This window comes from Anomaloglossus baeobatrachus, chromosome 2, assembly GCF_048569485.1.
Source record: "Anomaloglossus baeobatrachus isolate aAnoBae1 chromosome 2, aAnoBae1.hap1, whole genome shotgun sequence".
Taxonomy (NCBI): domain Eukaryota; kingdom Metazoa; phylum Chordata; class Amphibia; order Anura; family Aromobatidae; genus Anomaloglossus; species Anomaloglossus baeobatrachus.
The window spans coordinates 501,316,671-501,344,387 of record NC_134354.1 but is presented as its reverse complement, the minus strand read 5'-3'; the positions used below and the strand labels follow the sequence as shown (position 1 = coordinate 501,344,387).

The window sequence follows — 27,717 nt, the reverse complement described above, 5'->3', positions numbered from 1 at the left end:
GTAGTAGGCTTGGTCAGGGGTCATCATCTCCCCCTTTCCTAGACACAGGGTTTCCTTTCCCTTCCCTTTCATCATTAATTTGGTACTTCTTCATACGTAGCATGACAGAGATCTCCTGTTTCATCTCCCTCCTTCCTCACTCTGCCAGTTTTATTGCAGTGCATGGAGACTGACTGGAAAACAAACACTGAGAAGAATGAGCTTGAGATCCTGGAGATAGACCTCTTAGTGCTTAGAGATGTAATGATATATTTATTAGTATATGGTAACCTATGCTTCTAGCCAATGATTGATGTATGTGTGTGTCATGAGGTAACTAGTAGGATTATGGTGGACAGGGGCTACTATGCTGCCCCTCGCACTAGAGAACCCCAGGCTACCCTTATCTTTAGGGTTACTCCTGATGGTGGAGAGGCGTGAGTCCCATTCATGTCAATGCTTCTGACTAGTACTATTCTGATACCCACCTCCCACAAGGGAAGGTCATGGCAGTAGTGTGATGAAGACAGAAAAGGTAAAACTAAAACTCTGATACACTGCACACACACACACACACACACACACACAGAAATAAACAATGAGAGATAATAAACTAATAGCAATGTTAGAATTTCAGACTTTGGAGAAAATCAAGAGCAGGAATGTAGCAACAAAAAGGCTACAAGGGTTAACTCTACAACCACGCTCAGCAACAAGTATGACAACCACCAGACAGTCTGAATCACAACACCTCACCAGACCAACTGAGAAAAATTACAGCTGGCATAGGTGGAAGGATCTAGCCAGCATATATAGGAGGGGAGCAGATGTGATTGGCTTTCCTACAACATGTGATTAAAGAAGACTAACAAAAAAACTAGCAGATATTAACTTTTGCTAGCCTGCCTATGAATTACCACTCTGCAGTTGAACCCCAAGACTGTCTGTATTTATCATCGACACCAGATAAGTTATCAGGCAGTGTCTGAATCTGTAGTCCGAACAGAACCAAATGTTGCCGTGACAGTTAGCAAAGTTTGTCAAAATCTCCTGCGGACAGTGTGATACAGCTCTTGACAGTTGACAAACAGGTCTTTAGAGCTATATAGCTTCAGTCTGAAAGACTTACTCACACATGAGTAAGACGGGCTGCAGTTTGAATTATACTAGGGTTGTTATTTTATCTCATTCCCAGAAAACCTTTTTAATGTAGAAATTGAAATAGTAAACATTCAATGGGTTATAGAATCTGTGGTGTAGTTATTTCTTAGCACAGATTTTATTTTCTGGGCATGTTAATGGATAACGAAATATCCTATTTACTTACATTATTGTGGTTTCTGTCTTGATTTAAGCATAATCCTAAATCCACAAAGAATCTACAATTTTTAAATATATATCTGTAATATACTTTGCTTTTAAATCTTTTGTTTTATTTCTTAACTTTGAAAGTAGCATAGGATTCAGACCTATAGCATATCGTTCATCATTGCAGCTAAATATTTTTCAGATTTTTTAATATTTTTATATATAGTGCTATTAAAGGGGTGGTCCAAGAGCTTTAAATATTCTCCTATCGCCTTCAATTACACTAAAATAAAATAAAACTTTAACTTATCTTTTTAAATCTCACTTCCTATCCCTAGCTATCTTGCTTAAGTTATTCCCAAAAGTCTATGTTTGTTAATATCACAGTGTTAATGTGTCATTCAAGCATGGGACTATTACTATTAACATTGTTTGGCTGCAAGGGTCATATGTTATCACTGCAGGGAAGTAATCAGTGACAAAGCACCATAAGTGGGAAGCTAAGTTAAATGGGATTGAAAAGTGTGGATAAAGTATTATGTAAGATGGTGGACCTAGTGTTATGTTTACCCCTGAAGACATCAATAGTTTTAATATATCTATGTAATATACAGTATGTTACATTGCAAAAATGTGGGGTTTAATGTTTCACTTTCTCATCCCTATGGCCAGAGTTAGTGCTAGCACCATAGTAGGGTTAACTGTGGGGTCGGCCCTCTTTGAGAATAATAATAGGGATTAGAGGGAGTTACATATAGTAATATAATATAAGATGTAGTGTAATATAGGAATTTATAGCGTAATGTAATGTATTAGATGTAGCAGAGTTGATAAAGTAATGTATGTATATAGACCATGGTATAATGTGTATTGCATAGTAATGTTGGTCAGTTATTATAGTGTTTATATAGGTAATTTAGGATGTGATAATGCAATGTATTGTCCATATTCTGGGGTTTTTCCAATGGTTGGTAAACTTACAGACAGTCCATAAAAAAGGTGTTTTTTCTGCTGTCTGTAGTATCAGGCAAGAAAACAAACTGAGGGGTTTTTAAGCTGTGTACTCCAGTTTTTCCCTAGAGTGATTGGTGTGATTAATTTGAGAATGCAAAAATGAATACACCCCACATCAAAAAATATTGCATCTGGTACTTTGTCAGACCTTCAAAATTTTTAACCTTTTCAAATCTACAGTTTGGGTGCATTGCAGGGCTTGGAAGCAAAGGGGAGCCATTTGACAGCAAAATTAGCTGCAATCATTAGCGGACGCCATGTTGCGTTCCGAGAACCCCTGATGTGCCTAAACAGTGGAGCTCCCTCCACAAATGACCCCATTTTGGAAACTAGACACCTTGAGGAATATATATAGATGTTTGGTGAGCAGCTTGAACCCCCAGGGACTTTATAGAATCTTCTAACATTTGAGATGTGAAAATGAAAAAATGCATTTTTACCACAAAATTGTTACTTCAACTAGGTAGCTTTTTTTCACAAGGGTATCAGCAAAAAATGCACCATAAAATGTATTCTTTAATTTCTTGTGAGTATGCAGATGCCTGATTTCTGGTGGAAATTTACTATTTGGGCACACGGCAGGGCTCGAAAAGGAAGGAGCACCATTTTAATTTTAGAGCGCACAATTATCTGGAATAGATAGCAGATGCCATGTCACATTTGGAGAGCCATCCATTTTAGGTCTTGTTATTTGCGGGACGAGTTTATGTTTCTACTGATATAATTTTCGAGCACATAACATTTTTGGATCGTTTTTTATTCTCATTTTTGGAAGGTAAAATTTACATGAAACAGTAATTTAGGAATTGTTTTTTGCGATTTTTTTTTTTAATGCCTTTCACTGTTTGGTAAAAGTAACAAAACAGGTTTATTCTTCCAGTCATGACTGGAGTACGCCGCTAATGGATCTTAATTTGAGGGGTTGGTGGTAGCTAAGCATTAAATAACACCCCCTCTGCGATCCTTCCACCACCAGGGTTATGAACAAAAGACATACCGGTGAGACCACTCCAATTTATTTGCTTTCATTTAAGGTTTTTGTTTGCCTTTGCAATTTTATATTGCGATTAGGCTTTTGTTGTGACTTTCCGACAGAGGTCAGCTGACTATTGCTGTACCTCCACACGCTCCGGATCGTCACTTAATGTGTTTATTGACTGTGAATTTTTCCCTGTTTTTAAATTATCATTAAAAGTTACATTTTAATATTTGCTATTTCACATTCTTGCTCTGTACAGAGTGATTTAGCAGAGCTGGCAATGCTCGCTCTGCTTCTCCCTTTGTATAGACTGTGTCTGTACAGAGTGATGAAGCAGAGTTGACATTGCTGTCCCTGTGGATTATATCGGACTAAGGAGTTTTTTTATAATAGGGATGGAGTCTCTAAATGTTTTTTTTTTGTTTTATTTCTAATAAAATAAATTTTTCTCTGTGTTGTGTTTTTTTTTCACTGTTTACTAGAAATGCATGGTGGCCATGTCTAATTTGCTGTGAGACTATGTATTTCGGGCTTAGTGCTATCTTAGTACCATCTAAGCCCATTATTTTTTTTAAATTATTTATTTAAAAAAAATAATTAAAAAAAATGCGTTGGCTCCCGCCATATTTTGATCGCCAGTCAGGTAAAACTAGGCAGCTGAGGGCTGAGATTCTTGGCAGCCTGTAGCTGTTCCTGGAAGTGGCGCATTGTTTCTTAGCGCTATTTCCAGGTGCTCTACCCGACTCATCCAGCGGCCCTAATGCACTCTGGGTAGTAAAGTGGTTAATACCAGCTTTGTATTCTCAGATGGTACTAAGCTTGAAATTCATGGTGTCACGCTAAATTAGACATGGCCACATCAATTTCTTATAAACAGTAAAAAAAACACAACACAAAGAAATTTTTTTTTTATTAGAAATAAAACAAAAAATAAACATTTAGAGAATCCAGTTTATTATAAAAAATCCTCAGTCCGACGTAATCCACAGGGACAGCAATGTCAGCTCGCCTTCATCACTCTGTACAGTCTATACAAAGTGAGAAGCAGAGAGAGCATTGTCAGCTTTGCTACATCGCTCTGTACAAAGCGAGAATCAGCCTGACAGTGAAGATATGATTGCACTTGCGTGTCGCAATGCATCACCCTGCAAAGCCTGACGATCTCCGGACAGGAGCACCTTAGCTCCATGAAAATATATGCAGCTGACCCGCTGCTGTTGGGAGATTGTGCGCCATGATGCTATAAGACACTCCACAGTGACAATCAGGTAACAGGACCTTTGATGACGCCATAGTCATGGGACCAGTCTGTAACCAATAAGGTAATACAACATTCACACCTGACTTGTCACATGGCTATGAGGTCACGGAAGGTCCTTTAACCTGTGTGGCAAAGCAATGATTGGACACAAAAGCAGCAACCGGGGGACAGAGTCTGCAGGACACATTGCGTGACCTGTAAGTAATCATAATGTTTTTTAATAATTTGCTGTTTTTTACAGCCTTTGGACCTGATCTGGAGCCAATCTGTAACATGAGCTTCCCAGGAAAGCTCATGATCGGGATCGTGTACAAGATCACTATGTAATCAGTACAATCCTCGATCTTTACAGTTCAGGATCGCCCATCACTAGTTTTCAGTAATGCCATTTTTGCTTATGTTTAACTCTTTGATTGCGTTCTGTTCCATTTTTTTTCTGCAGTAAGATGAAAAATCATTTTTTGATTTAATTTTTATTAAACTGTCACTGAAGGGGTTAAATAGTGTGACAGTTCTATAGATCAGGTCGGGTCGGACGTGGTGATACCAAATACATGTACTTTTTTTGTTTATTTTTGTTTTCATATAAATACATTTTTTTGGGTATAATTTATTTTTATTTTTTTTTACATTTTGCAAGTTTTTTTTTCTTTTATTACCTTTTTTACTTAGTCCCTATATGGAAATTTACGTTTTCCTAGTCTGATTGCTGATATGATGCATTGCTGTGTAGCAGCATCAGCAGCACAGCAATGCATTATACTGTCAGTGTTAGGCTTCAAATCACCTATCAGGCCATGCTGCAGGCTGAGTCTGACGGGCCACCGTACATGGCAGACCAGGAGGGCATCATGTGACCTCCTGTTGCCATGACAACCCACAGGTCCTGCGTGAGCATGACACAGGAGACCTGGGAGAGGTAAGAGAAGCAGCTCAATGTATCTCTGAAATGTCTATGTGCTGGGATCACTATTGATCACAGGACATAGATGATCGCAAAGGGTTAATATTACCAGGACATGATCCAATCAGATCCTTATGATGTCTCCACGCAAAAGTACCATTGTGCATCAGAAACCGGTAATGGCAACAGGCAGGGGGTCACGATTCCCTCCTGACCGCAAACGGTTGATAAACCTCGGCTCTGCACAAAGCCCAGCAGAAGCCAACATTTATATACCATCGGCAGTCCTGAAGCAGTTAAAGACTGCACCAAGTCTTCTGATAATTAGAATGAACAAGTTGACACAATTTGCAAGTAATGATGTGCAACCATGCTCACCACTGCTTGATACTTGGCCAAGCATCGAGGTCCTTGTGTATGCTTGAGATTCTGCTGAGTTTCATGGGATACAACATTTGAAAAAAGTGCCGTCTCACTTCAGGGAATTATTTGAGCCAGCATCCCAGTGAGAGCCACCTGTAGTCTCTGAATGGCTCTCACTGGGAGTAAAAACAATATTTTAAGATGGTGTGTGTAAAAAAAATAAAAAAATTAAAAGCTGCCCATTCTCTCCTGGAAATTATTGCTGGCTGTATGTGGGCACAGAACTGTACTGTTCAATTATTGACTTCCCCTATTCTCGTTCCTTAAGTCGAGCCCCTCACAGTAATCACCCTGGTCAGCTTGAGTGAGCTCATCATTAATTGCAACTTCAATCTTTTAGAGCATGGATGGTGGATGGAGAGTGATGCTCATTTTGTTTCTTTAGAATTCCCCATGAGCGTTCTATTATGTTCAGACCTAGAGATACACCTGCTTACTAAATACCTTTTGCTATGTTATTTTTCAAAAATGCAGAAATTTTGTGTCTTGGTATATTGACGTGTTAGAAAACTGCAAGTCTACAAAATACACAGAGTGATGGTAGCATCTTCTCTTTCAATATAGAGCAGTGCATCTGTGAAATTTTAATAACATTAAAGTACTATAGCTTGCGACATGAGCAGTACTCATACAAACCCAGGGACATAAAGAAATCTATATATATAATTGCCTTATTCTGTCTGTCTGTCTGTCTGTCTGTCTGTCTATCTGTCTGTCTGTCATGCTCCGAAATTGTGTCCTTACGGTGACACAAAGCTGATTGGCCGCTGGGCTCGCCATGGCCCCGCCCCCCCACACGGATTGGCCGCTTGCCCAGGCTGCGCCCCCACACGGATTGGCCAGCCGCTCGCCCAGGCTCCGCCCCCACCACAGATTGGCCTCTCGCCCCGGCACCCTGCAGGCATTGGCAATTCGGCCACGCCACGCCCCGCCCCCCTCACGCAATGCACGCTAGCTCTGGCCCCGCCCCCTCCCTCCCCCGCGCATTTCCCGAACTGACACGGCTGTCACGGAGGTGAGTACGGTACTCTCCCCCCCCCGCGCATTCCCCGAACTGACACGGCTGTCACGGAGGTGAGTACTGTACTCCCTCCCCCCCCCCCGGCCCCCACTCCCCGGCCCCCGCTCGCACGGGAGTGGTGTGGATACGTTGGTAACCATACTCGCATGGTTACAAGCGCATCAAGGTCCTGCTGCCTGCTGCGGCGGAAGATCCACACGCACACACACAAACATACACACACATCAGATCACACTCACTCTCACACACACCTCACACACACCTCACACACACCTCACACACACCTCACATCGCATCCACATACTCACAACATCCTGGGATATCGCTTGCTTCTCGGCCTCGATACTGTGCTGTTGTGACCTTCCAGGACCTGACGGAGGATCACATGGCCAGAGGCATGTGATATCTCCTGATGTTGTGAGTATGAGCGCCTAAGTGCGATATCGTCAGTGTCTGTGTGTGTGAGTGGATGCGATCGGGTGTGTGTGAGTGGATGCGATCGGGTGTGTGTGAGTGGATGCGATCGGGTGTGTGCGAGTGGATGCGATCGGGTGTGTGTGAGTGGATGCGATCGGGTGTGTGTGAGTGGATGCGATCGGGTGTGTGAGTGTCGGCAGAGGAGCACGGCGTGCTGGAGGAGGCTGGGAGCAGAGAGGCTGATCATGGGGAAGGCTGGGAGGAGAGAGGCTGATGCTGGGGGAGGCTGATGCTGGGGGAGGCTGGGACGAGGGAGGCTGATGCTGGTGGAGGCTGATGCTTGGGGAGGCTGATGCTGGGGGAGGCTGGAAGGAGAGAGGCTAATGCTGGTGGAGGCTGATGCTTGGGGAGGCTGATGCTGGGGGAGACTGGGAGGGGAAGGCTGATGCTGAGGGAGACTGGGAGGAAGGAGGCTGGGAGGAGAGAGGCTGATCCTGGGGAAGGCTGGGAACGGGAGGCTGATGCTGAGGGAGGCTGGAAGGAGAGAGGCTGATGCTGGGGGAGGCTGGAAGGAGAGAGGCTGATGCTGGTGGAGGCTGATGCTTGGGGAGGCTGATGCTGGGGAGACCGGGAGCGGAAGGCTGATGCTGAGGGAGGCTGGGAGGGGGAGGCTGGGAGGAAGGAGGCTGGGAGGAGAGAGGCTGATCCTGGGGAAGGCTGGGAAGAGGAGGCTGATGCTGAGGGAGGCTGGAAGGAGAGAGGCTGATGCTGGGGGAGGCTGGAAGGAGAGAGGCTGAGGCTGGGAGGAGAGAGGCTGATGCTGGGGAAGGCTGATGCTGAGGGAGGCTGGGAGGGGAAAGCTGATGCTGGGGAAGGCTGGGAGGAGAGAGGCTGATCCTGGGGAAGGCTGGGAGAGGGAGGCTGATGCTGGAGGAGGCTGGAAGGAGAGAGGCTGATGCTGGCGGAGGCTGATGCTGGGGGAGGCTGGAAGGAGAGAGGCTGATGCTGGTGGAGGCTGATGCTTGGGGAGGCTGGGAGAGGGAGGCTGATGCTGAGGGAGGCTGGGAGGAGGGAGGCTGGGAGAGGTAGGCTGAGAGAAGAGAGGCTGATGCACACACACACACACACACGCGCGCGCACTGCACAACACACCACACACACACACACACACACTGGGAACCACAAACAACTGCCCTACACAGACACCCACACACACAGACAACGCTGGACACACACACAACACCCAACACACAAACACCGTGGCACACACAAATATACGCACATACCGCACAACACACACATTGCACAAAACATACCTCCCCCCAAAACACACCACACACACACAAACCGCACAACACACACACAACGCTACACACACACAGCGCTCCACAAACAACGCAACACATGCAACACACATACAACACCGCTCTCACCCCCCGTCACACCCAGACAACACCCAGAACATGTACAGCGCCTACACAAACACTTGGTAACTACACACAACATCTCTATATATATATATATATATATATAACAAAAATCATACATGAACTACACAATACGTAAATTCTAGAATACCCGATGCGTAGAATCGGGCCACCTTCTAGTAAATACATAAAGACACTGCCACCACCATGTTCCCCTGTAGGAACCATGCATTTAAAAAAGGGAAATTAGAAAAAATGCTGGTGCTTACAGTAAAATATGGCGGTAGCAGTTTGCTTATGTAGAACTTCATGAGTGCTGCTTGTGTTAGAGAGATTTATTTCATTGATGTTATTATGAACTCACAGATGTACTGCTCTATTGTAAATGTAAAGATGTACCATCACTCCGTGCCCTTTGTAGACGTGCACTTTTCCAACATGACAATTATCCAAAACACACATCTGCTGCATTTCTGAAGAAGAACAGGATGAAAATTATTCATTAGACAAGTATGTCTTCTGATCTGAACCCTATTAAAACCCTTTGGGGTTTTCATAGAGACAGAGTGGTAGACTAAGAGGTGAATTTAACAGGAAGGGGGCTAAAAACAGACAGGAGCGGTACAAGAGTATTAAGGGAAAAACTATTATAAATGAATGCGGCCTCTGTGTTTCACAACTGATTTTTGCATTAAAAACACTACGGCTACGAAGCTACATGACACTATACAGTTTTCACTTGAAGTTCTTGTTAGGAGAAACATATGAAAGGAAAATAAATTTTTTTGTAATCCATTTTATAAAGTTCATTGGCTAAAAAGATGTATTGAGAGTGTATAGTCCCTGAATGTTAAACTGTAGCAGTTTTGGAGGAGGAGTTTATTATTTTCCAATCTCCTTGGATAGTTGGATGGGAATTCACAGATCCATGGCATATGGTTATATCAAATTTACAGATGAGACTTTTGGGTGAGAGATATATACCGTAGTTAAATCTGTCTTCTGCAGTTGCAAAAGCAAACTGAAACATAATATGTGACAACCACTATTTTTCAGCAAGGTACTCCAATATTTCAGTTTTTATCAGATTTTGATATGATTTTTTTTCACTATGTGAGATACTTTTTTCCTTTTCGTTTGCATTAAGATTCTTTATGATGACTTAAGTGAATCAATTGCAGCACCATGTTTATTGATGTGCCTATTCTTTTACCGTCAGAGAAAGCCTGTACTTGGAAAAGGTTCATTTTTTTTACATTTGCACAGTTCTTCGATTTCTACATTTGTATTAATATGCAGCCTTTGTTATCATGAAGATACTTTATTGAATTCTTAGTAATATTGAAGTGGTGTCTTTCTCCTTGTTCTTTTTTGTATATTTTGCAGTATATCTAATCCCCTTGTAGTTTATTTAATATATATGATTAACACAGATTTTATGAGGACTAAAAGATAAAATGTATTTCTTTTAATAGGATTCAGATCAGGAGACATACTTGTCTAATGAATAATTTTCATCCTGTTCTTCAAAAATGCAGCAGATGTGTGTTTTGGATAATTGTTATGTTGGAAAAGTGCACGTCTACTAAGGGCACGGAGTGATGGTACATCTTTACATTTAAAATAGAGCAGTACATCTGTGAGTTCATAATAACATCAATGAAATATATCTCTCTAACACAAGCAGTACTCATGAAGTCCCACATAAGAAAACTGCTACCACCATGTTTTACTGTAGGCACCAGCATTTTTTCTAATTTCACTTTTTTAAATGCATGGTTCCTACAGTGGAACATGGTAGTGGCAGTGTCTTTATGTCTTTATGTAGCAGGGTTTGTATGAGTGCTGCTGGTGTCACAAGCTATAGTACATTATTGTTATTATAAATTCACAGATGCACTGCTCTATATTGAAAGAGAAGATGCTACCATCACTTTGTGTATTTGGTAGACTTGCGGTTTTCTAACACATCAATATACCAAAACATAAAATTTCTGCATTTTTGAAAAATAACATGGTGAAAGGTATTTAGTAAGCAGGTTTGTCTCCAGGTCTGAACCCAATAGAACACCTATGGGGAATTCTAAAGAAACAAAATGAGCATCACTCTCCATCCACCATCCAAGCTCTGAAAGAGGTCATTCTTGAAGAATTGAAAAAGATTGAAGTTGCAATTAATGAAGAGCTCACTCAAGTTGAGCAGGCTGATCACTGTGATGGGCTTGACTTAAGTAACGAGTATAGGGGAAGGTAATAATTGAGCAGTACACTTCTGTGCCCACATACAGCCAGCAATAATTTCCAGGAGAGATTGGGCAGCTTTTAATTTTTTTATTTTTTTACACACATCATCTTAAAACATTATTTTTATTTCCAGTGAGACCTATTCTGATATATGTGTCCTCAATCCTTTTGTATATGTCCCCATCTGGTACATATTTCCTCCATTCTTGTATATATGTTCCCCATCCTTGGCCCCACCTCCTTCCTGGTATATATGTCCTCCATCCTGGTATGTATGTTCCAATCCTTGTACATATGTCCCCCTTCTTGGTATATCATCTGACACCATCCTGGTATAGTATATGCTATCCCCCATCCTTGGACCATCCTTGTATATACACTCCAATCCTGGGCCTCATACTGGTATATATTTAATGTCACTCTTCCTAGTATGTATGCCCCTATCCTAGGCCTACCCAGTTATAAATGTCCTTCATTCTGGTATATATGTTCTGCATCCTGATATATATGTCATTAATGCTGATATATATGTCCCCCTTCATGAGCTGATCCTGTTATATATGCCTCCCTTTATGCTGCACACATAAAAAATAAACAAAATCTACTCATCTTCCATCCACTTCCCTGCAGTGCAATTTCCTTTCTTAATGTCCTAACATACTCCGTCACACAAATCTCTAGTGGCTGCTGTGACCTCGGGTGTGCACCGAGCCATTACCATGCTATCACATTACATACCTGAAGTCTGACTGGCTACTACTTGCCAGCTTAGCGCGATATACAGCAGTGCAGCACATCTTCTGTGAGAATTACATGGTTCTGTTTCATGCTGTGATCTTCTCCTTGTGTGCCACCAAGTTCCAATTTACTACTATATGCTAATGCAGTGACACAGAGAAGAAGATCACAGCACAGAACAGAATCCAGCTCTTCCCAGAAGATATGTGCTAGTTGCTGTGTATCGTGCTGAGCCAGCACATAGTGGCACATAGGAATAAGTTCACTGTATGAGCCACTGCCTCCCACCTCTGCATAGTAACAGATTGCATAGGGGAGCATTTGGCCAGTCAGATTTCATATGAACAGTGTGACTACATTGTAATGGCAGACATGCAGAGCACTGCCCACCTGAGGTTAAGCGGCTTCCAGGGATTTGTGTTTGGAAGAAAGACAGGGGCACCACAGAGACCATAACTTTTAATAGTGGGCACATGATCGCCTCAGCAGCTACAGGAAGCTGGCAGCTGGGCGAACAGGTGTGCCTGCAGTTAAAGACAATGAATATTCACTGTTCTCCATGCCCAAAATCTCACCCATCTCTAGGCACCCGCATTTTTGCAGAGAGGTGTGCGGGATTATGGGCATTGAGAGCAGTGAATATTTATTGTTTTTAACAGTAGGTACATGTGTACATGTGTTAACCCCATCTGCTGCTGCAGCCTGCTCCTGGGTCCTGTGACCCCACTCCATCTCTGCCCCCTCACCAGCAAGCCAGGTGCATCCTGACTGTAAGATGCACTCATCTCTTTCATCCCAAATTTTGTGGAAAAAAGTGCATTTTATAGTCCGCAAATTAGGGCATGTTTTTTTTTTAAATATTTAACTATTAGTAGGATTCCCTTGGTACTGGCATTTTTTTGGGGGGGCTTTTCAGTGCTGACAATTTTAAACTGTTTAGGAACATACCTCCTTGGTCATACCCAGTTGTCAGTTTATTCATGGCTTTTCTTGTAGGAATAGCAGAACAACACAACATATCCAAAAAGATACTCTACAATTACAGTATTGTAGGAAAAATGCAAATAGCCCCTAAAATAGAAATGTTTAGTGTATAGGGGAGCAAACCCCTTTGAGGTACACTGAGCCACAATTCATTTTTTTTTTGTTTGATTTGAATGAATCCAGCACAATAGTGACTGTTTTAATTGATTCGAAAAAGCTGAGAAGCAGTTAAAAAAAAACAAAAAATGAAATATCCTCTTTGACTTTATGTGTCTATCAGTCTACTCTTTGCTGGACAATATTCAACATCCTTGGCACTTGGAATCTTTGTCATTTCAGGGATAAGAACAGGGTCGTCAATTATTACCTTCTAGGGGCATGTCCTTATTTACTCCTACATGATCCCTCCTGCTTATGATTGGTCAATCTCATGCAAGGGAAAAAATATATGCCCCAATACAAGAGTCTCTGATAATGTGCCATTTGACTTATATTAAATTAGAATGTAAGCTTTACAGCCCAGCAGCTACTGTTCCATCATGTGGCCAGTTTATCATGCTCAAACTGGTGAAACATCCTCTTTTAAACATAAAAAAGCACCATTTGCCCCCATTAGTTAGAAAAATAATGTGTTAATAGACTCTAGCGATGTTACACTATTACATAACTTAAAATCAAGTGTTTTTCTCAAGATTATTAATTTTGTGAAGAAACTCATTGGTCTCTCCTTCTCTATGGAAATCTAAAAGAAAAATATAAAAAAAAAATGGAGCTCCATAGCGTAGAGATTTTGGGAAACTAAAGTAAGTGGAAGTGCTCAAATTAATAAAATGTGTTTATAACAGGCCCAACTGTGTTAGAAAACCTACAAGAATGGGCCAGCTGCTGCTCTTCCTTATGCTGATTTTGTATAATGGCAACCAAAATAAATGCTAAAGGGTGTAGAAGAATAACAGAGACCTACTGTGCACTGCTGGAAAAGATGATTGATTGACCTGTTTGATGCTGAAATGCATTTCCTCAATAGAGTAACTGTATCTCTACCTATGAACGGTATCTTTTCTAGCAGTGCTCAATGGTTACTTGGGTATTTCAAAGACATATTAGTCGAGTTCATTTGAGATGCCTGCAAACTAGGGTCAAAACTATGTTTTCTTTTATCAATTAACCCCTTCACCCTGGCCTATTTGCCATTTGTATTTTTGCTCCCCTTCTTACTAGAGCCGTAACTTTTTGTTTTCGATCAATCTTGCCATATGAGTGCTTGATTTTTGCGGGTCGAGCTGTACTTTTAAATGAATCCATAAGTTTTACCATGCAGTGTACTGAAAAACTGCAAAAAAAATTCCAAGTGCTGAAAAATTGCAAAACAATGTGTGATTGCATGATTGTTTTTTGGTATATTTTATTCACTGTGTTCACTATATGGTAAAACTGATAAGTTGGGATGATTCCTTAGTTCGGTATGAGTTTGTGGATACCAAACATGTATAAGTATAGGTTTACTTTTAGCTAAGGGGTTAAATAAATTCAGAAGTTTGTCCAAAAAAAGTGGCGACCTGCAGCGTTCTCATTTTTAAGGATTTTTGGCTCAGTGATGGCTTATTGTTTGAGTCTCAAGATGATGTTTTTAATGGTACTATTTGTGCGCAGATGCTACATTTTCATCTCCTATTATTGAATTTTGCGCAAAATGTGCGGAGACCAAAAAACATAATTTTGGCATTTGGATTTATTTTGCTGCTATTCCGTTTACTGATCAGATTAATTGTTTCAATATATTGATAGATCGGGCATTTCTGAATGCAGCGATAACAAATGTGTGTATATTTTTAAAAAAAATTTCACCCATTAATTTTCTATGGGGCGAATGGGGGGGATTTGAACTTTTAGTTTTTTTATTTTTTTTATCTATTTTTTACTTTTTTTATTTTACCAGTTTCCCTAGGGGACTATGAGGATCAGCAGTCTGATCGCTCATTCATTTCTGGTGATCACAGCTACTCAGTGGGTAAGTGAAAATTTACTGTGGTGGGGATTTAAATCGCGATTTAAGGGGCTAACAGGCGCAACTGGATAGTGGATCCACTTGTGCCTGCGAGGACCTTGTCAACTGTTCAAATCAGCTGACATGCCCACGGATTACCTGCAGCTAGCCACAGCAGCTGCCGGTGATTACAACTATATAGGTTAGGACGTAACGTTATGACCCGCGGTCATCAAGGGGTTAAAAATGGTATATTAGAATCAGGGCACCTCTCAATAAATATGATGTCTGCAGTTAGGGCAGTATCATCTTGATGACAAGTTCTCTTCAATATGTTTTTGTGCCGCCCCCGTGCCGGCAGCCTGCCGCTGCTCGGGTCCGGGCCTGCCGGTGGGTGACTTGAGGGTCTCCAGACCCGGGGGATCCCGCGGACACTCCAAATGAAAAGGGTTTGGGGGTGGTGGATGTAGGTCGTATATGTATGGGCTGGGCTGTACTAGGTTTGTGACGCCACCCACGGTATGTGGTGAGTTTGGACACCACCGCTGCAGTTACTGGGCAACCGAGGGAGATGTTGTGCAGCAAGTTGTTAACCCCTCCGTGGGCAGGGATGGTGGCCCCGTTGGGATTCGCTGGTGCAGGGAGATGGACGACCACAGGGTACTGGTGTACTCACTAGTGAAGGAAACACACGAGTCTCTGGTAAACCAAGGTGATGGTGGTCGGTGCCCGCAGCCGGCTGCGTTCTGGTCCCCCACTCGGCTGGTGGTCTCTGTCTTTCTCCTGCACTTTTGTATGATGGTGGACTGCCTGTGCTTGCAACTTCAGTAATCCGCTCCCAGCTGGATGTAGCCTAAGGAGCCCTTGCCCACAAACGCCTGCCCGTGGGATCTCTGAGCCCTGGTGGTGGCCTGTTATCCCCCTCAGTGGGCTGTTGCCTTCAATCGGGACTTTGGGTGGGACAGGACCTTTAGTCCTGGCCTGAATCAGTTAATTAACCAGTTCCAGTAGCTTCTGGACCTAGCTTCAGGGTATGAGTACCTCCCTGTGTGCTCCAGTTTCTGGGTCGGTTGCCCGGGTCGGTACCGGCGGGCCACTACCCTGTCCCGGTCCACCTCGGTTCCACTGAGCTGTCTTTCCAACTCCTGCAGATGGAGACTGCCATCTGCCTCCTAGCCAAAGGCACCAGGGCTCCTACCCTGGTACCTGTCAGTTTGCTTCAGGCCTGACACACAGGCCTGACCTCGACTCTCCTTAAACACTCAAACTGATCTGTCTGTAGACTCTGTGTTTTCCCATCCCTGGGCTGTCCAGACTGCTTGGTGGACATCTTCCAACTGCCTGGTTCCACCCCCTGGTGTGTCCATCTAGCCCTGAGGGGGGTGACTAGGGTTTTAAGGTTGGCTGTGAGGGAAAGGTGTAGTTCAGGGGCCTATCTGTGACTACCTGGCCCGGCCAGGGTGTCATATTTTCTTAAAATGATCATCCTGTTGAAGTCCAAATCTTTAGATAGGAGCAACTTTTTATTACAATCATTTTACTACTTCTGTAAGTTCTATACAGTATTCTTTTAAAAGTACTAGCAGATTATATGTTATGAGAGCCATCTAAAAGGTTACACACTAGTTGACAGGCAGGTTAATTTTGATTTTTCAAGTTATTTACATGTTATTGCTGTGAATTTTAATTTCCTTTGTTAGGCTACGTTCACATGACAGTATAAAATTGGTCAACTTTCATCCAGAAAAATTAAATGATTTTAGTTGGGATGGTTGCAAGTATAATGCTCCTGCTCTAATTGCCTTAGCTCTTTCTACTACCATTTTACAGCACAATGTTTGGGTCTTCAAAGACTTATATGGAGTTAAGCATCCAGGCAGATACTTGGGTTCAAGTCTGCTCCCAAAATCTGCAGGTTCGCACACCTCTAATTACTACCTCAAATGTAGTCAAATGTAGAAAGTTACTTTGTTTGTATTACTTCTTAATGGCTAGCTTTCACAGTAATAAATAAGTAATTACCATATTTTTGGGATTATAAGACACACTTTTCCTCCCAAAAATTTGGGAGGAAAATGAGAGGTGCATCTTATAATCCAAATGTAGCTTACCGTGGGGTGGTGGAAAATGGTGACAGGAGGTCAATTCTGCGGGCACTGCGGATTGTGTGCTGTGGGAATTGTGCTGCTGGGGCTGTGCAGTGGATGGCACTGCTCTGTGTGGCGGACGGCGCTACTCTGTGCAATGGGCGGCGCTACTCTGTGCGGCGGGCGGTGCTGCTCTGTGTGGCTGGTGGCGCTGCTCTGTGCTGCGAGCCATATTACTGTGTGCTGTGGGTATTCAGGCAGGGGCCATCCTGAAGACGTCGGCGGTGTGGACTTCAAATAATTTTGACCGGAGTCGGCATGTGCACAAATGGAACTCTTGGCTCAAGATCTCATCTGTGCATGTGCCTATTGATGTCCAAGCAACTGACTTAAGGAAAATGGTGCCCCGAGGTGGCGCGTGCGCAGATGAGATCTCAGCTTGTTATTGAGCCAATAACTCAATCTCCATATTCCTGGATGTTTTCTCTGCCTCATAGCACTACAGATCATCTGGGACACACACCACAGCGCCTGCAACATTGCCTTGCTCCATGACCACCCCTGTCTCCTATGAAATCCGCTCCACCACCGCTGCTGACCCCACTGGAAAGACACCATCGGAATAGAAGACGGACTCCTGTTTTTTTTCCTTTATTTTTTCTCTAAATTTGGGGTGTGTCACATAATCTGGTGTGACTAATAAAATTAAAAATAAGGTACTGTAGGACCAGTGAACACGAGGATTTGGTTAATGATTCTGAACTACTGAGCAAGTGCATCCACCACCACCACTTGACACATTATGTGTTCATTTAGAGAGACAAAAGAACACGAGAAAATACCACAAGTATTTTATGGCAATTTCTTGACTTAAGAATTTTTATAAAGAATTAATCCAGCTGAAGATTCCGCTCAAAGATTTATTTCTTAGAAAATGTTACTAGGATAAAAAAGCTCCTTACATATTGCATGTACTATAGCCATTATAGTAGAACGTGAACGTCATTTGGTTCCCCACTATTAAGTTTTAAAGCTTCAATGTTTTGGTGAAAACCTTCAGATCATTGCGTGGCTGCATGCATTGTTGTGTTCTGAGCTAGTAGAAACTAGTGATCTTTTCTCTCCATTGTAATAAATTCAGGTTACAACCGGCAATAAATTATTGATGAACATGGGTGCGCAAAGGTGAACAACCATCACAAATAGACAGATTTTTTGCTAACTGGTTAAGTCAGACAACATGCTTAAGTATTAATTACACCTTTCCATTTAGCCATGGGCATATTTCTGAAAAGGCATCCTTGAAGTTACATTCAACATTTTTTTTCATATAATATTTAGTAGCATATTCACTTACATTCCCAATTCTACTACAAAAAATATTGCTGTCAAATTTGAGCAGTATGCATATGTGTTATACACCAATCGCACATTAGTGCCTCACTGTCAAAAGTCATCATTTCTTTTTTTTACATACTTCCAGTCAGACAAAATCCCTAAAGCAACAATTGTATAGAAGCTACAAAATACAGAATAATAATTTTTAAATCAATATAAAAAAACACAACATCTTTCTGACACAGTGTATTGCAGTAGTCAAATTTCTTTTCCCGTGTTCATAATAGCTAGGCTATTTTCTTTTTGCTTCCAAAACAGATCTGCACATACATTTTTCTGGAGTCTGGACTATAAATTGTATTGTTTTGTTTTCTCTAGATTTGATGTTGATTTAACAGAACTACATAGCTGGATGACACGCTCTGAAGCTGTGCTGCAAAGCCCGGAATTTGCAATATTTAAGAAAGAAGGAGACTTCACTGACCTCACAAAGAAAGTTAAAGTAAGTTATTCTTTCTGATTTGTGTGGTTTAGTTTCTTATTTAGTACCCTGGAGTCCAACAGCTTCACAAGCTATTAAAAAATTTAAAACAGACAGTATTTGCCTTTATAAAGACCTTTCACTGTCAAAAATCAGATGTTTTGTCAGCAAGCCCCCACACTATTTCAATTAGGCTGTATTTAGCCTCTGAAAACTATGATGGCAGGTTAATTCCATTTAATACTCAACTATACAGTGTGTCCACCCATATCCTGTCCACCACCATTAACTTGAGAACGGCGGCAGCTATAGGAATAGAAGTGGTGTCTAGGTACAGTAAAGTAGACATGCGCTACTCAATGAAACCACCTATAGTGCTACCTGGTGGAAAACAACGGAGTTAGCATCTTTATCTCGAAAACGGAATGAGATAGAGAAAGAAAGTGAATTAAAAAATTGTAGGACATCATCAATTGAATACAAATTGACACCTTGCATACAGAAATGCTATGATATAAAACCCATGACCCCCCCCAAAATATTGAATGCTGGTCACGCATATGGTGCTCCTTTAACTTTGATGCTCAAAGTGGCCACCGTCAGCTGCAATGCACATCTGGACTCTGGACAGCATACTGTATTTTGCTGCACGTTGTGAAATATGGTAGGTGACACGTTTGCACAAGCATCTGTGATACGTCGTCGTAGGTCCTGAAATGTTGGTGGAGGGGTCGCATATACCTGCTGTTTGATGTGACCTCACAGAAAGAAGTCCAATGGGATCAGGTCATGTGAGCGTGGAGGCCACTCCACACAGCCACCATACCCAATGACTTGTAGGAAGGTCTCCATGAGGTATCGCTTCACGTTCGCAGCCTTGTGAGTTTTACACATTCTTATCATAGCATTTCTGTATGCAAGGTGTCGATTTGCATTGAATTGATGATGCCCTACAACTTTTTATTTCACTTTTTTTCTCTATCTCGTTTTGTTTTTGAGATAAAAATGATAACTCTGTTGTTTTCCACCAGGTGGCACTATAGGTGGTTTCATTGCGTAGCGCATGGCTACTTTACTATACCTAGACACCACTTCTATTCCTATAGCTTCCACCATTCTGAAGTTAATGGCGGTGGACTGGATATAGAGGGACACACTGTATACTAACAGAATTTGAGCCATATGGGTGTCACATACTATGCTATTAATCGATTACTACACTTAGCATTAACTGCTTAGTATTACTCTAATTATATGTATCATATCATAAAGGTACCAATCACATTACTTTGTGTATTAGATAATGTAAAAGACTGTGTGTTTAAATTCCAACTGCCGTACATTGTTTTTAAATTTAATCTGCCATTCATTTCAAGTTTAAATTCAAACTGCCATCCATTCTCTGTCCTGAACATCATCTGTCTCAGTAGTGTTGGCAGGCCCCATACATGTTAGATAACTTAATAATCTCACCAATCTCACCAGATTCTAATGACATAAAATGTGAGTGAATAAATTTGGCTTGTAGTGAAATCACAAAACAATTCAGATTTGCCTGCTGGCTGAAATGTTGCTGATTTGTTGATGGCAGGGAAAAGGGTGAAAAGAAAAATGCATCAATGCTCAACCATCCCACCAACGCAACTTTCTATCTCATCCTCCACGCAGCTTACTCCAGACTCTTTTCTTTTTTGTTGTTTTGATACCATGACTACAACATCCTTTTCAGTTCTTCTGATGTCATCATGCTGCACTAGGAGGTCTAGCGTCAAGCAGGCCTCTAACTTCACGACACACATCATGACATCATAAGTAATGACTTTATGATGGTGAATCAACAGAAGAACTTTCTAGTTAGAGGCCTGCTAAGTACTAGAAAAGTGTAGGTACTTGAAGAGCTAAAGAGAACACATGAGTGTCGAGATGAATATTTTTTTCATCATCCTACTTTCACAATCCTGTGACAGAAAAGAAATAAAAAAATTGATTTGTGTCAATTATCTTTAACCCTGCTGTTATGTTCGGGTCATAGTGACCCGTAGACAATTTTTTGTGGCCCTGTAGATATTTTTCTATAAGTTTCTAAAACTTGAGGTTACTTGACTTTTCCTCATTTGGGGGGACCTATCTATGAGTAATTTTTTTTTTTTTTTTGTGTTTACTTTTAGCTACACGCAAATTTGTACACGTGTCGTGTTTGGGTCATAGTGACCCGGAATCATTTTTTACAGCTGTGAGGCCATATTTTCAGTGAAATAAAGGAAGACCTCAGTTGGGTCTATTTATTGCATCTACTATTGTATATCAATTTATTTATTTCCTAAATTACGTCAATGGGGTCGTACATATGATCTTCCGGGTGTATGCATTGAGATCTGTGCACCATAAAAATGGCTTTTTATTGATTATTTTTGGTGCGCAATCTATACTAAAATGTAGAGCGCATGCAGAGAGATCCCTAGGTGTGCACTACACATGTATATTCTGCGCAGAACGGACTGCGCAGAACGCGATGTGTAAGAGGGCCTTATTTTGTAAAGCTGAGATCTAAAGGCCTCCAAATAACTTGGAAAAGCACTGGTTAAGCCATATATTGAGGAAAGAAAGGTAACACCCAGAATTATAGGAGCAGCAGACTCCACAACCATTTCTACCCCCATTGCCTCTACCAGCAGTGCTTCAAGAATAAAAAGGAAAAGGTGCTGCTATTGCCCTTATTCTTGTGATAATAAAACAAGTATTACATGTTCTGGATGCCAAAAATTCTTATGTAAAGCCCATGTTTATTGTTCTTCATGCAAGAATACATAAAGTAATATTACCATGTGGATATATTCAAATTGAAGTGTTTATTATCTTTAATTTTTTTACACAAAATGTTTGATTTGCTTGTTTTGGTTTGTTTTTTTTACCACATATGTGTACTTTGCTATTTTTCGTTTTGCGTATTACTAAGTTTTTTCTGAATAAAAAAAAAATAAATTTCAATTTCATTTTTCTTTTTTCATTTTTAATTTCCAAACATGTTCCCATATAGTCTAGTAAGCAAAAGGTATAAAAATAATTGAGTTAGAGTATCTAAAATCAAGATTTAATAAACCGGGTCATAGTGACCCGTGAGCAATACAAGTGTATAGTAAATGGGAAAAGAATAGCAGGGTTTTAATGTGAATCAAATATCATAGCCAAATTTCACTGAACTGTCGAATTAAAATTTTGACAGATTTGCTCAGCATAATATGTTTAATAATGTGTATGGGGATCTTTACATTCAAGCAATGACAATATTTTCCAGGTAGGAACAAAAACATTTCTAGAATATGGGCAGACTGATATTATTGAAGTGACCTATAACAACAAAAAGTAAATAACTGCAATTATTAAAAAGAACTGTATTTTCTACAAATATTGAAAAAATAAAAAACAAATATAAGAAACTTTATAAAACGTCTTATCAGAAATATCAGTTTCCTTTTCAACTTAAAATCATAGAATGGTATAATTGAAAAGGACCTACCTCAACGGCCATCAGGTCCAACCCCCTGTGAGTACACGTTTTCCTAAATCATCTCAGCTATATGTTTATCCAGCTTCCGCTTTTAGATTTCCATTGATGGAGAGCTCGCTGCCTCCCGTAGTAGCCTGTTCCACTCTCTGAGTGCCCTCACAGTCAGAAAGCTTTTCCTAATGTCTAATCTGAGTCTCCTTCCTTTCAGTGTCATCCCATTGCTTCTCGTACTTTCTTGTGCTAACGAGAATAGGGTATATCCCTCTGCACTGTGACTTCCTTTCAGATATTTGTAATCCTCTATTAAGTCTCCTTTCAGCCTTCACTTTTGCAAATGAAACATTTCTAGTTATTTTTGTTGCTCATCATAGGACATGGTTTGCAGACCTTCTACCATCTTGGTTGCTCTTCTCTGGACTTGCTCCAATATACTGTATTGAAGTCTTTCTTAAGTTGGGGGCGTCAAAAACTGTATACAATATTCCAGGTGGGGCCTGACCAGGGCAGAGTATAGGGGAATCATTACCTCTCTTGATCTAGATTCAATGCTTTTCTTTATACAAACCAGAATTTTGTTGGCCTTTTTAGCTGCAGTACCACACTTTTGGCTCATGTTGAATCTGAGATTTACTGTTATATCCAAGTCCTTTCCCCTGTGCTATCACTTTGTTCTATTCATCCCATACTATATATGCTTTTTACATTTCTTTTACCCCGATGTTGGACTTTGCATTTGCATTTTGAGGTGAGGACCTCTTCTTCAGGACCCCAAAAATCAGAAAAATCAACAATACATACTTGTATTGTTGATTCTTCTGATTCATGTGGTCCTGAAGAAGACATCCTCACCTTAAAATGCGTAGACCTATGGAATAAGATAATCTTTCATTAAATCAACAACATTTTTTTCATCGTTTGGCGACAACGTGGCTTTAACCCCTTCTACTCTCCAGCATTGAACAAATCTTGTAGTTGACTCTCCTAAGATTGTATGAGTGATTCCTCCTCCATTGTAGAGGCAGATTCAATCTGCAGCATGGAAGCAGGGGCCAGCACTGCCTGAGTACCTGACTCTCCAGATGCCATGTCTCCTTCAGGTAACCGGGGGAAACCTCTGCTGTTTATAGTCTCGCACCCCAGCACTGCTTGTTGGTCTAGTGTCAGCTGAGAGAGACGCTCAGCTGTTGCGCTCACCTCCAGCCGGGCTCCCGCTGCCACTGCTAGGTAGGTGATAGAGCCGGCGGCCATATTGCCTTCCTCATGCTCCAATTGAACAGCCACAGGCCTGGCCAGGAAGCACTGTATACCTCCGTGGAGGTCTAGAGAGATGGGCTTCTTTTGTCTTCCCCCTCTCCTTGCACTCATAGTCCGATACAAAGGACCCAAATGCTGGAAAATCTGCTGAAAACCTGGGTAGGATGGGTAACTGAGGTGGTGCAACTCCTCATTCCTGCATTGCCAGGACATGCCCCCCCTCCAATACGTCTGTTACCTCATTCCCAGGACTTGATTCACATCCACATGGCTCAGTATTGCTGTATAATGCCATCATTGCTCCTACTGCTTCTCTCTTTGTGCAATGTTAAAGATTGAAGAGCAAGAATATCTCTCTTTATGCTGTGCTTTTTGAGGAAGAGATCATAGCAGCTAGTGTCCTCTCACCAGATCAAAGTCTTAGGGAAATTTCAAAATAGAGACTTTAGGGAGGAAACTGGTAAAAATGCAGGTTAGAAATCATAAAATGTCCAGAAATAGGGTTATTTATCATGTACACAAGGAGCATACTTCGTTCTTCAAAGTTACTTGAATGTACATTTACACTTGTAAACTGTTTCCCAAATTCATTTTATTAGTCAATATTAACTATATCATGGCTATAGTGCTTGATAAAAAGACCCATGACTTTTGGTGCCCAGTGGCCTGAAACCACTTCCAAGCTGCTATCTGATTAGGATGGCTGCAAAAGTAAAAAAAGGACATTTTCCCTTTACATGAGTGGATTTTTACAATAGGTAAAAGTAGGATGCATGACAATTAATTAGTCTCAAGTTCTACCTTTCTGCTATTCAAATACTTTTATTGTTTTGTTTTATTTGGTGTATTTTCTGTTTACAGGCCATAGAAAGAGAAAAGCCTGAAAAGAATAGGAAGTTGCAAGATGCCAACAGAAATGCTCAAGTACTGACCGAACAGATGTTGAATGGTAATAAATGAAAGTTAATTTGGATGATCTCTTTGTATTATTCTTACATTGGCTTTATTCCTAACACTTGATATAAATGCAGTACTATAACAAGACAGTAATTTGAATTTATATTAAAAGATCAGAGAATCAACTATAAAATGCCAAATTTTTCATGAATGTACCAGGAATATAATGGCCATTTTCCTATATATTTTACTGTTTCTCCTTTAAACTCTATGTTATAGACTTGCCTGGTGAGGTTGATCTCCTAAGCCATAAGTTAGGGTAAGCAGGAGTGACTGGCAGCATTGATGTAGGAGAGATAGATAACTATGTGGAAAAGTGATCATAAGGGATAATGAGATTCCTTGATGCAACGGAGTTGAATGTGTGTACAGCACTCAGGAATAGCAGAGAGAATTAGGATGGAAAGTATCTTGATGCAACTAAGTGCAGCACTAGGAATTGCAAAGCTGATTTGAAAGTAAAAGCTGAATGCTGGATAGATCTTAGGAGCTGCTGAGTATATAATCGGGCACCTGACCGTAGCAGAGCTAAGTAAAAAATGTGGCTTGAGTATTGGAAAACAAATGGTAGCAGCCAGCAGCACCTTAGATGGCCATAAAAGGCTTTGGATGATGACATCAAAAGTATGCAGACTATCTCTGAGGGAGCCTGCGGAAAGAAAAGGAAGAAGTAATGACTAATGCAGGATCCAGAACAGGTGGAAATTAAGTTACTTATTATGAACTCGATATTATTTTGGATAGAATTGCTTACAGTTTTTCAAGTAGAAAGCATTCACATGAATCTTTTTACTGTCCAAAATTTGATTAATCTCAAAGTTCATGTTAGGATCAGTAGCAGAAACAAGAGCTGACTTGACAGTATAAGAGAACTTATTGAGATTTAGTAGATAAATTAAGGAAATATTAAAACCATTGTCAATCATCAAAGTTAAGGACCAATTCAAATAGAAAGTCACTGAATTTATTTGCTCACTGATTTCAAACAGAGCAATGAACCAAAGAGGGAGTTGGCTGAATCTAGACTTTAAAGGAAATATATTATCCAGTAGATGTTTGCTATGTAATCTGAGGACAAAATGATGTAGGGTTAAAACACTGAATTTAGTGATGTGTCACTTATTAGGCTGTATGCTGTTGTTTCCATAGAATGGAGGTTTTATCACCAGATTATAACTGCTTGCTAGACTACAGAGTTCGTGAGCAGTTGCTTGACCTTGCTCCCTCCTCTGATAAGCAGCTCACTGTCAATAGATAATACAGACAGAGCTGTGGTGTCCGTGGAGTTAGCTTTCTGAGCTCTACTACCTGCTACATCTAACAACTATGACTGTGTCACAACTAAAGACGTAATACAACTGAGGAAAAAAAAGCGCAAATAGCGTCTTACCTGGTATGGGAATTAGATATAGTGCTAAAAATCGCACTCACCTGATGGAGTTGTGTCAGTCACAACTCCTTTCTGCACATGTGTAGTTGGTGGTCAGCAGCGGCCCCGAACTGTAGCAGTAGATAAACGGAGAAGAGAAATACGGGTATAAGCCGCGCTAAAGCCACACAATCCAGAAGACTTTATTAAATCCATTTTTATTTTCACAGGTCAACGCGTTTCAGAGATATATCCATCTCCTTAATCAGGACAAACTAAACGAATCTTGTATCAGTAGATCAGTAGCTGCTAAACAAGACTCATATATAATTTATATATGAGTCTTGTTTGGTAGCTACTGATATAAGATTCCTTTGGTTTGTCCTGATGAAGGAGATGGATATATCTCTGAAATGCGTTGACCTGTGAAAATAAAAAGGGATTTAATCAAATCTTCTGGATTGTGTGGTTTTAGCGCGACTTATACCCGTATTTCTTTTCTCTGTTTATCTGCTGTGTAACAACTAAGTAAAACATCGTTAGAATCAGAGTTTCACTTAATAGATTATGCTGCTCTCCGATTAGGGAGCAAAAATATGGTGACAGAATCCCTTCAAACAGATGTTTTTGGGAAAAGCCAAACTTTATCACCTTACTAACAGCTTACTGCAACATTAGAATGCATCTCAGTCCAGATGTCATGAATATCCTTAAGATACTCTGCATGCAGTTTACTTGGATGCATTTGGCAGAGGAAAAGAAAGTTCTTGATCATAGATTTTGACAAGGGGAAGCCTAAAAAATGCAATCATATTCAGTAGATTTTCACCAAGGAAGCAAATTTGGCCAACAATCTTGATTGGAGTTTTTGAGATTCTTGCAAAGTGCCATTTAGAGACTGGGAAAAAAATCACACTACAAAAAAAAACTATATTGGACAAAACCAGAAAATGTATTTGATAGAAATTAGAGAAATAAGAGAATGGGAGACAATTTGAAGGTATTGTTCTATAGACTAAATTTCTCTCAGTTTGACCATGAATTTGGGGTGCTAGGCAGTGGAGGAGCAGAAGAAATGTTTGAGATACTTTCAGAGTGCCCTCTAGAAACTGGAAGCAAATGGCACATCACAGCAACAAACTATACAAAGCAGAACTGAAAAATGTCTGATATAAAGTCAGAAAGTTGCCATTTGAAATTACTTTAGTTTGGTGCCATGTCTGTGATCTGCTTTTTTCTGAAAGAATATCCTCAGAGCAAGGTGATTCAGTAATTTTTGCCAGGGGTTGTACTAATAAATTATTTATATTTACAGCACCATTGATTCCATGGTGCTGTACATGAGACAGGGCTACATACAAAACACAAAATATAGATTTTAATGAACAAACTAACAATGACAGACAAGTACAGAATGTAAAGGGATCTGCCCTTGCGGGCTTACAGTTTACAGAAAAATGGGGATAAGACACTAGGTTGGGGGGTTGGGGCACCTTCAGTGGTGGTGAGATGGCAATGGGGTCATTGCAGACTTTAAGCTTCCTTGAAGTGATTGATTTTAATGTTTGGTGGATAATCAAACATTTTGAGGCTCACAGTTCCAGAGAATAGGGGATATGTGAGAGATGTTTTGTAGGCAATTGGGTGAGGAATGTCCAAATGTGAATGAGAAAAAGAGGTCTTAGGAGGACTGTGTGGGATTGATTCTCCCAGTTTGCCCACTACTTGGGGTTAATAAGTAAAATAGTAGTGTAAGGAATTTTTGAGATTCTTGCACCCTTAATACAATCCAAAAGTTCAGAGATGAGGGGCATTGAAATTGAAAATACTGCAGCTACTACATTGAGATGGCACATGCAAAAGAGTCAGAAGTGGGCTAATTTAAGGGTAAGATAGTAGAGACGGTTTCAAAGGAAAGGATATGGGTTGTCCCTAAGACATAATAACTGACAAATCATTTTTTATTTTTATCAACATGAGCAAAAATTAATAATTATGCATATTGGTGATTACACTACACTGTGTGCAGAATTATTA

The 27,717-nt window shown here is 40.8% G+C and overlaps 1 protein-coding gene across 9 annotated transcripts in view; it reads left to right on the top strand.

Moving 5' to 3' along the window:
- Positions 1–27,717, top strand: part of DMD (dystrophin) — a 4,177,531-nt gene that overhangs the window by 1,606,706 nt on the left and 2,543,108 nt on the right. For all 9 annotated transcript variants that reach the window (XM_075336500.1, XM_075336497.1, XM_075336505.1 and 6 more), the window contains 2 exons: positions 18,490–18,613; positions 24,216–24,303. In XM_075336500.1, the coding sequence (XP_075192615.1) occupies positions 18,490–18,613; positions 24,216–24,303 (212 nt within the window). The remainder of the gene's footprint in view (positions 1–18,489; positions 18,614–24,215; positions 24,304–27,717) is intronic.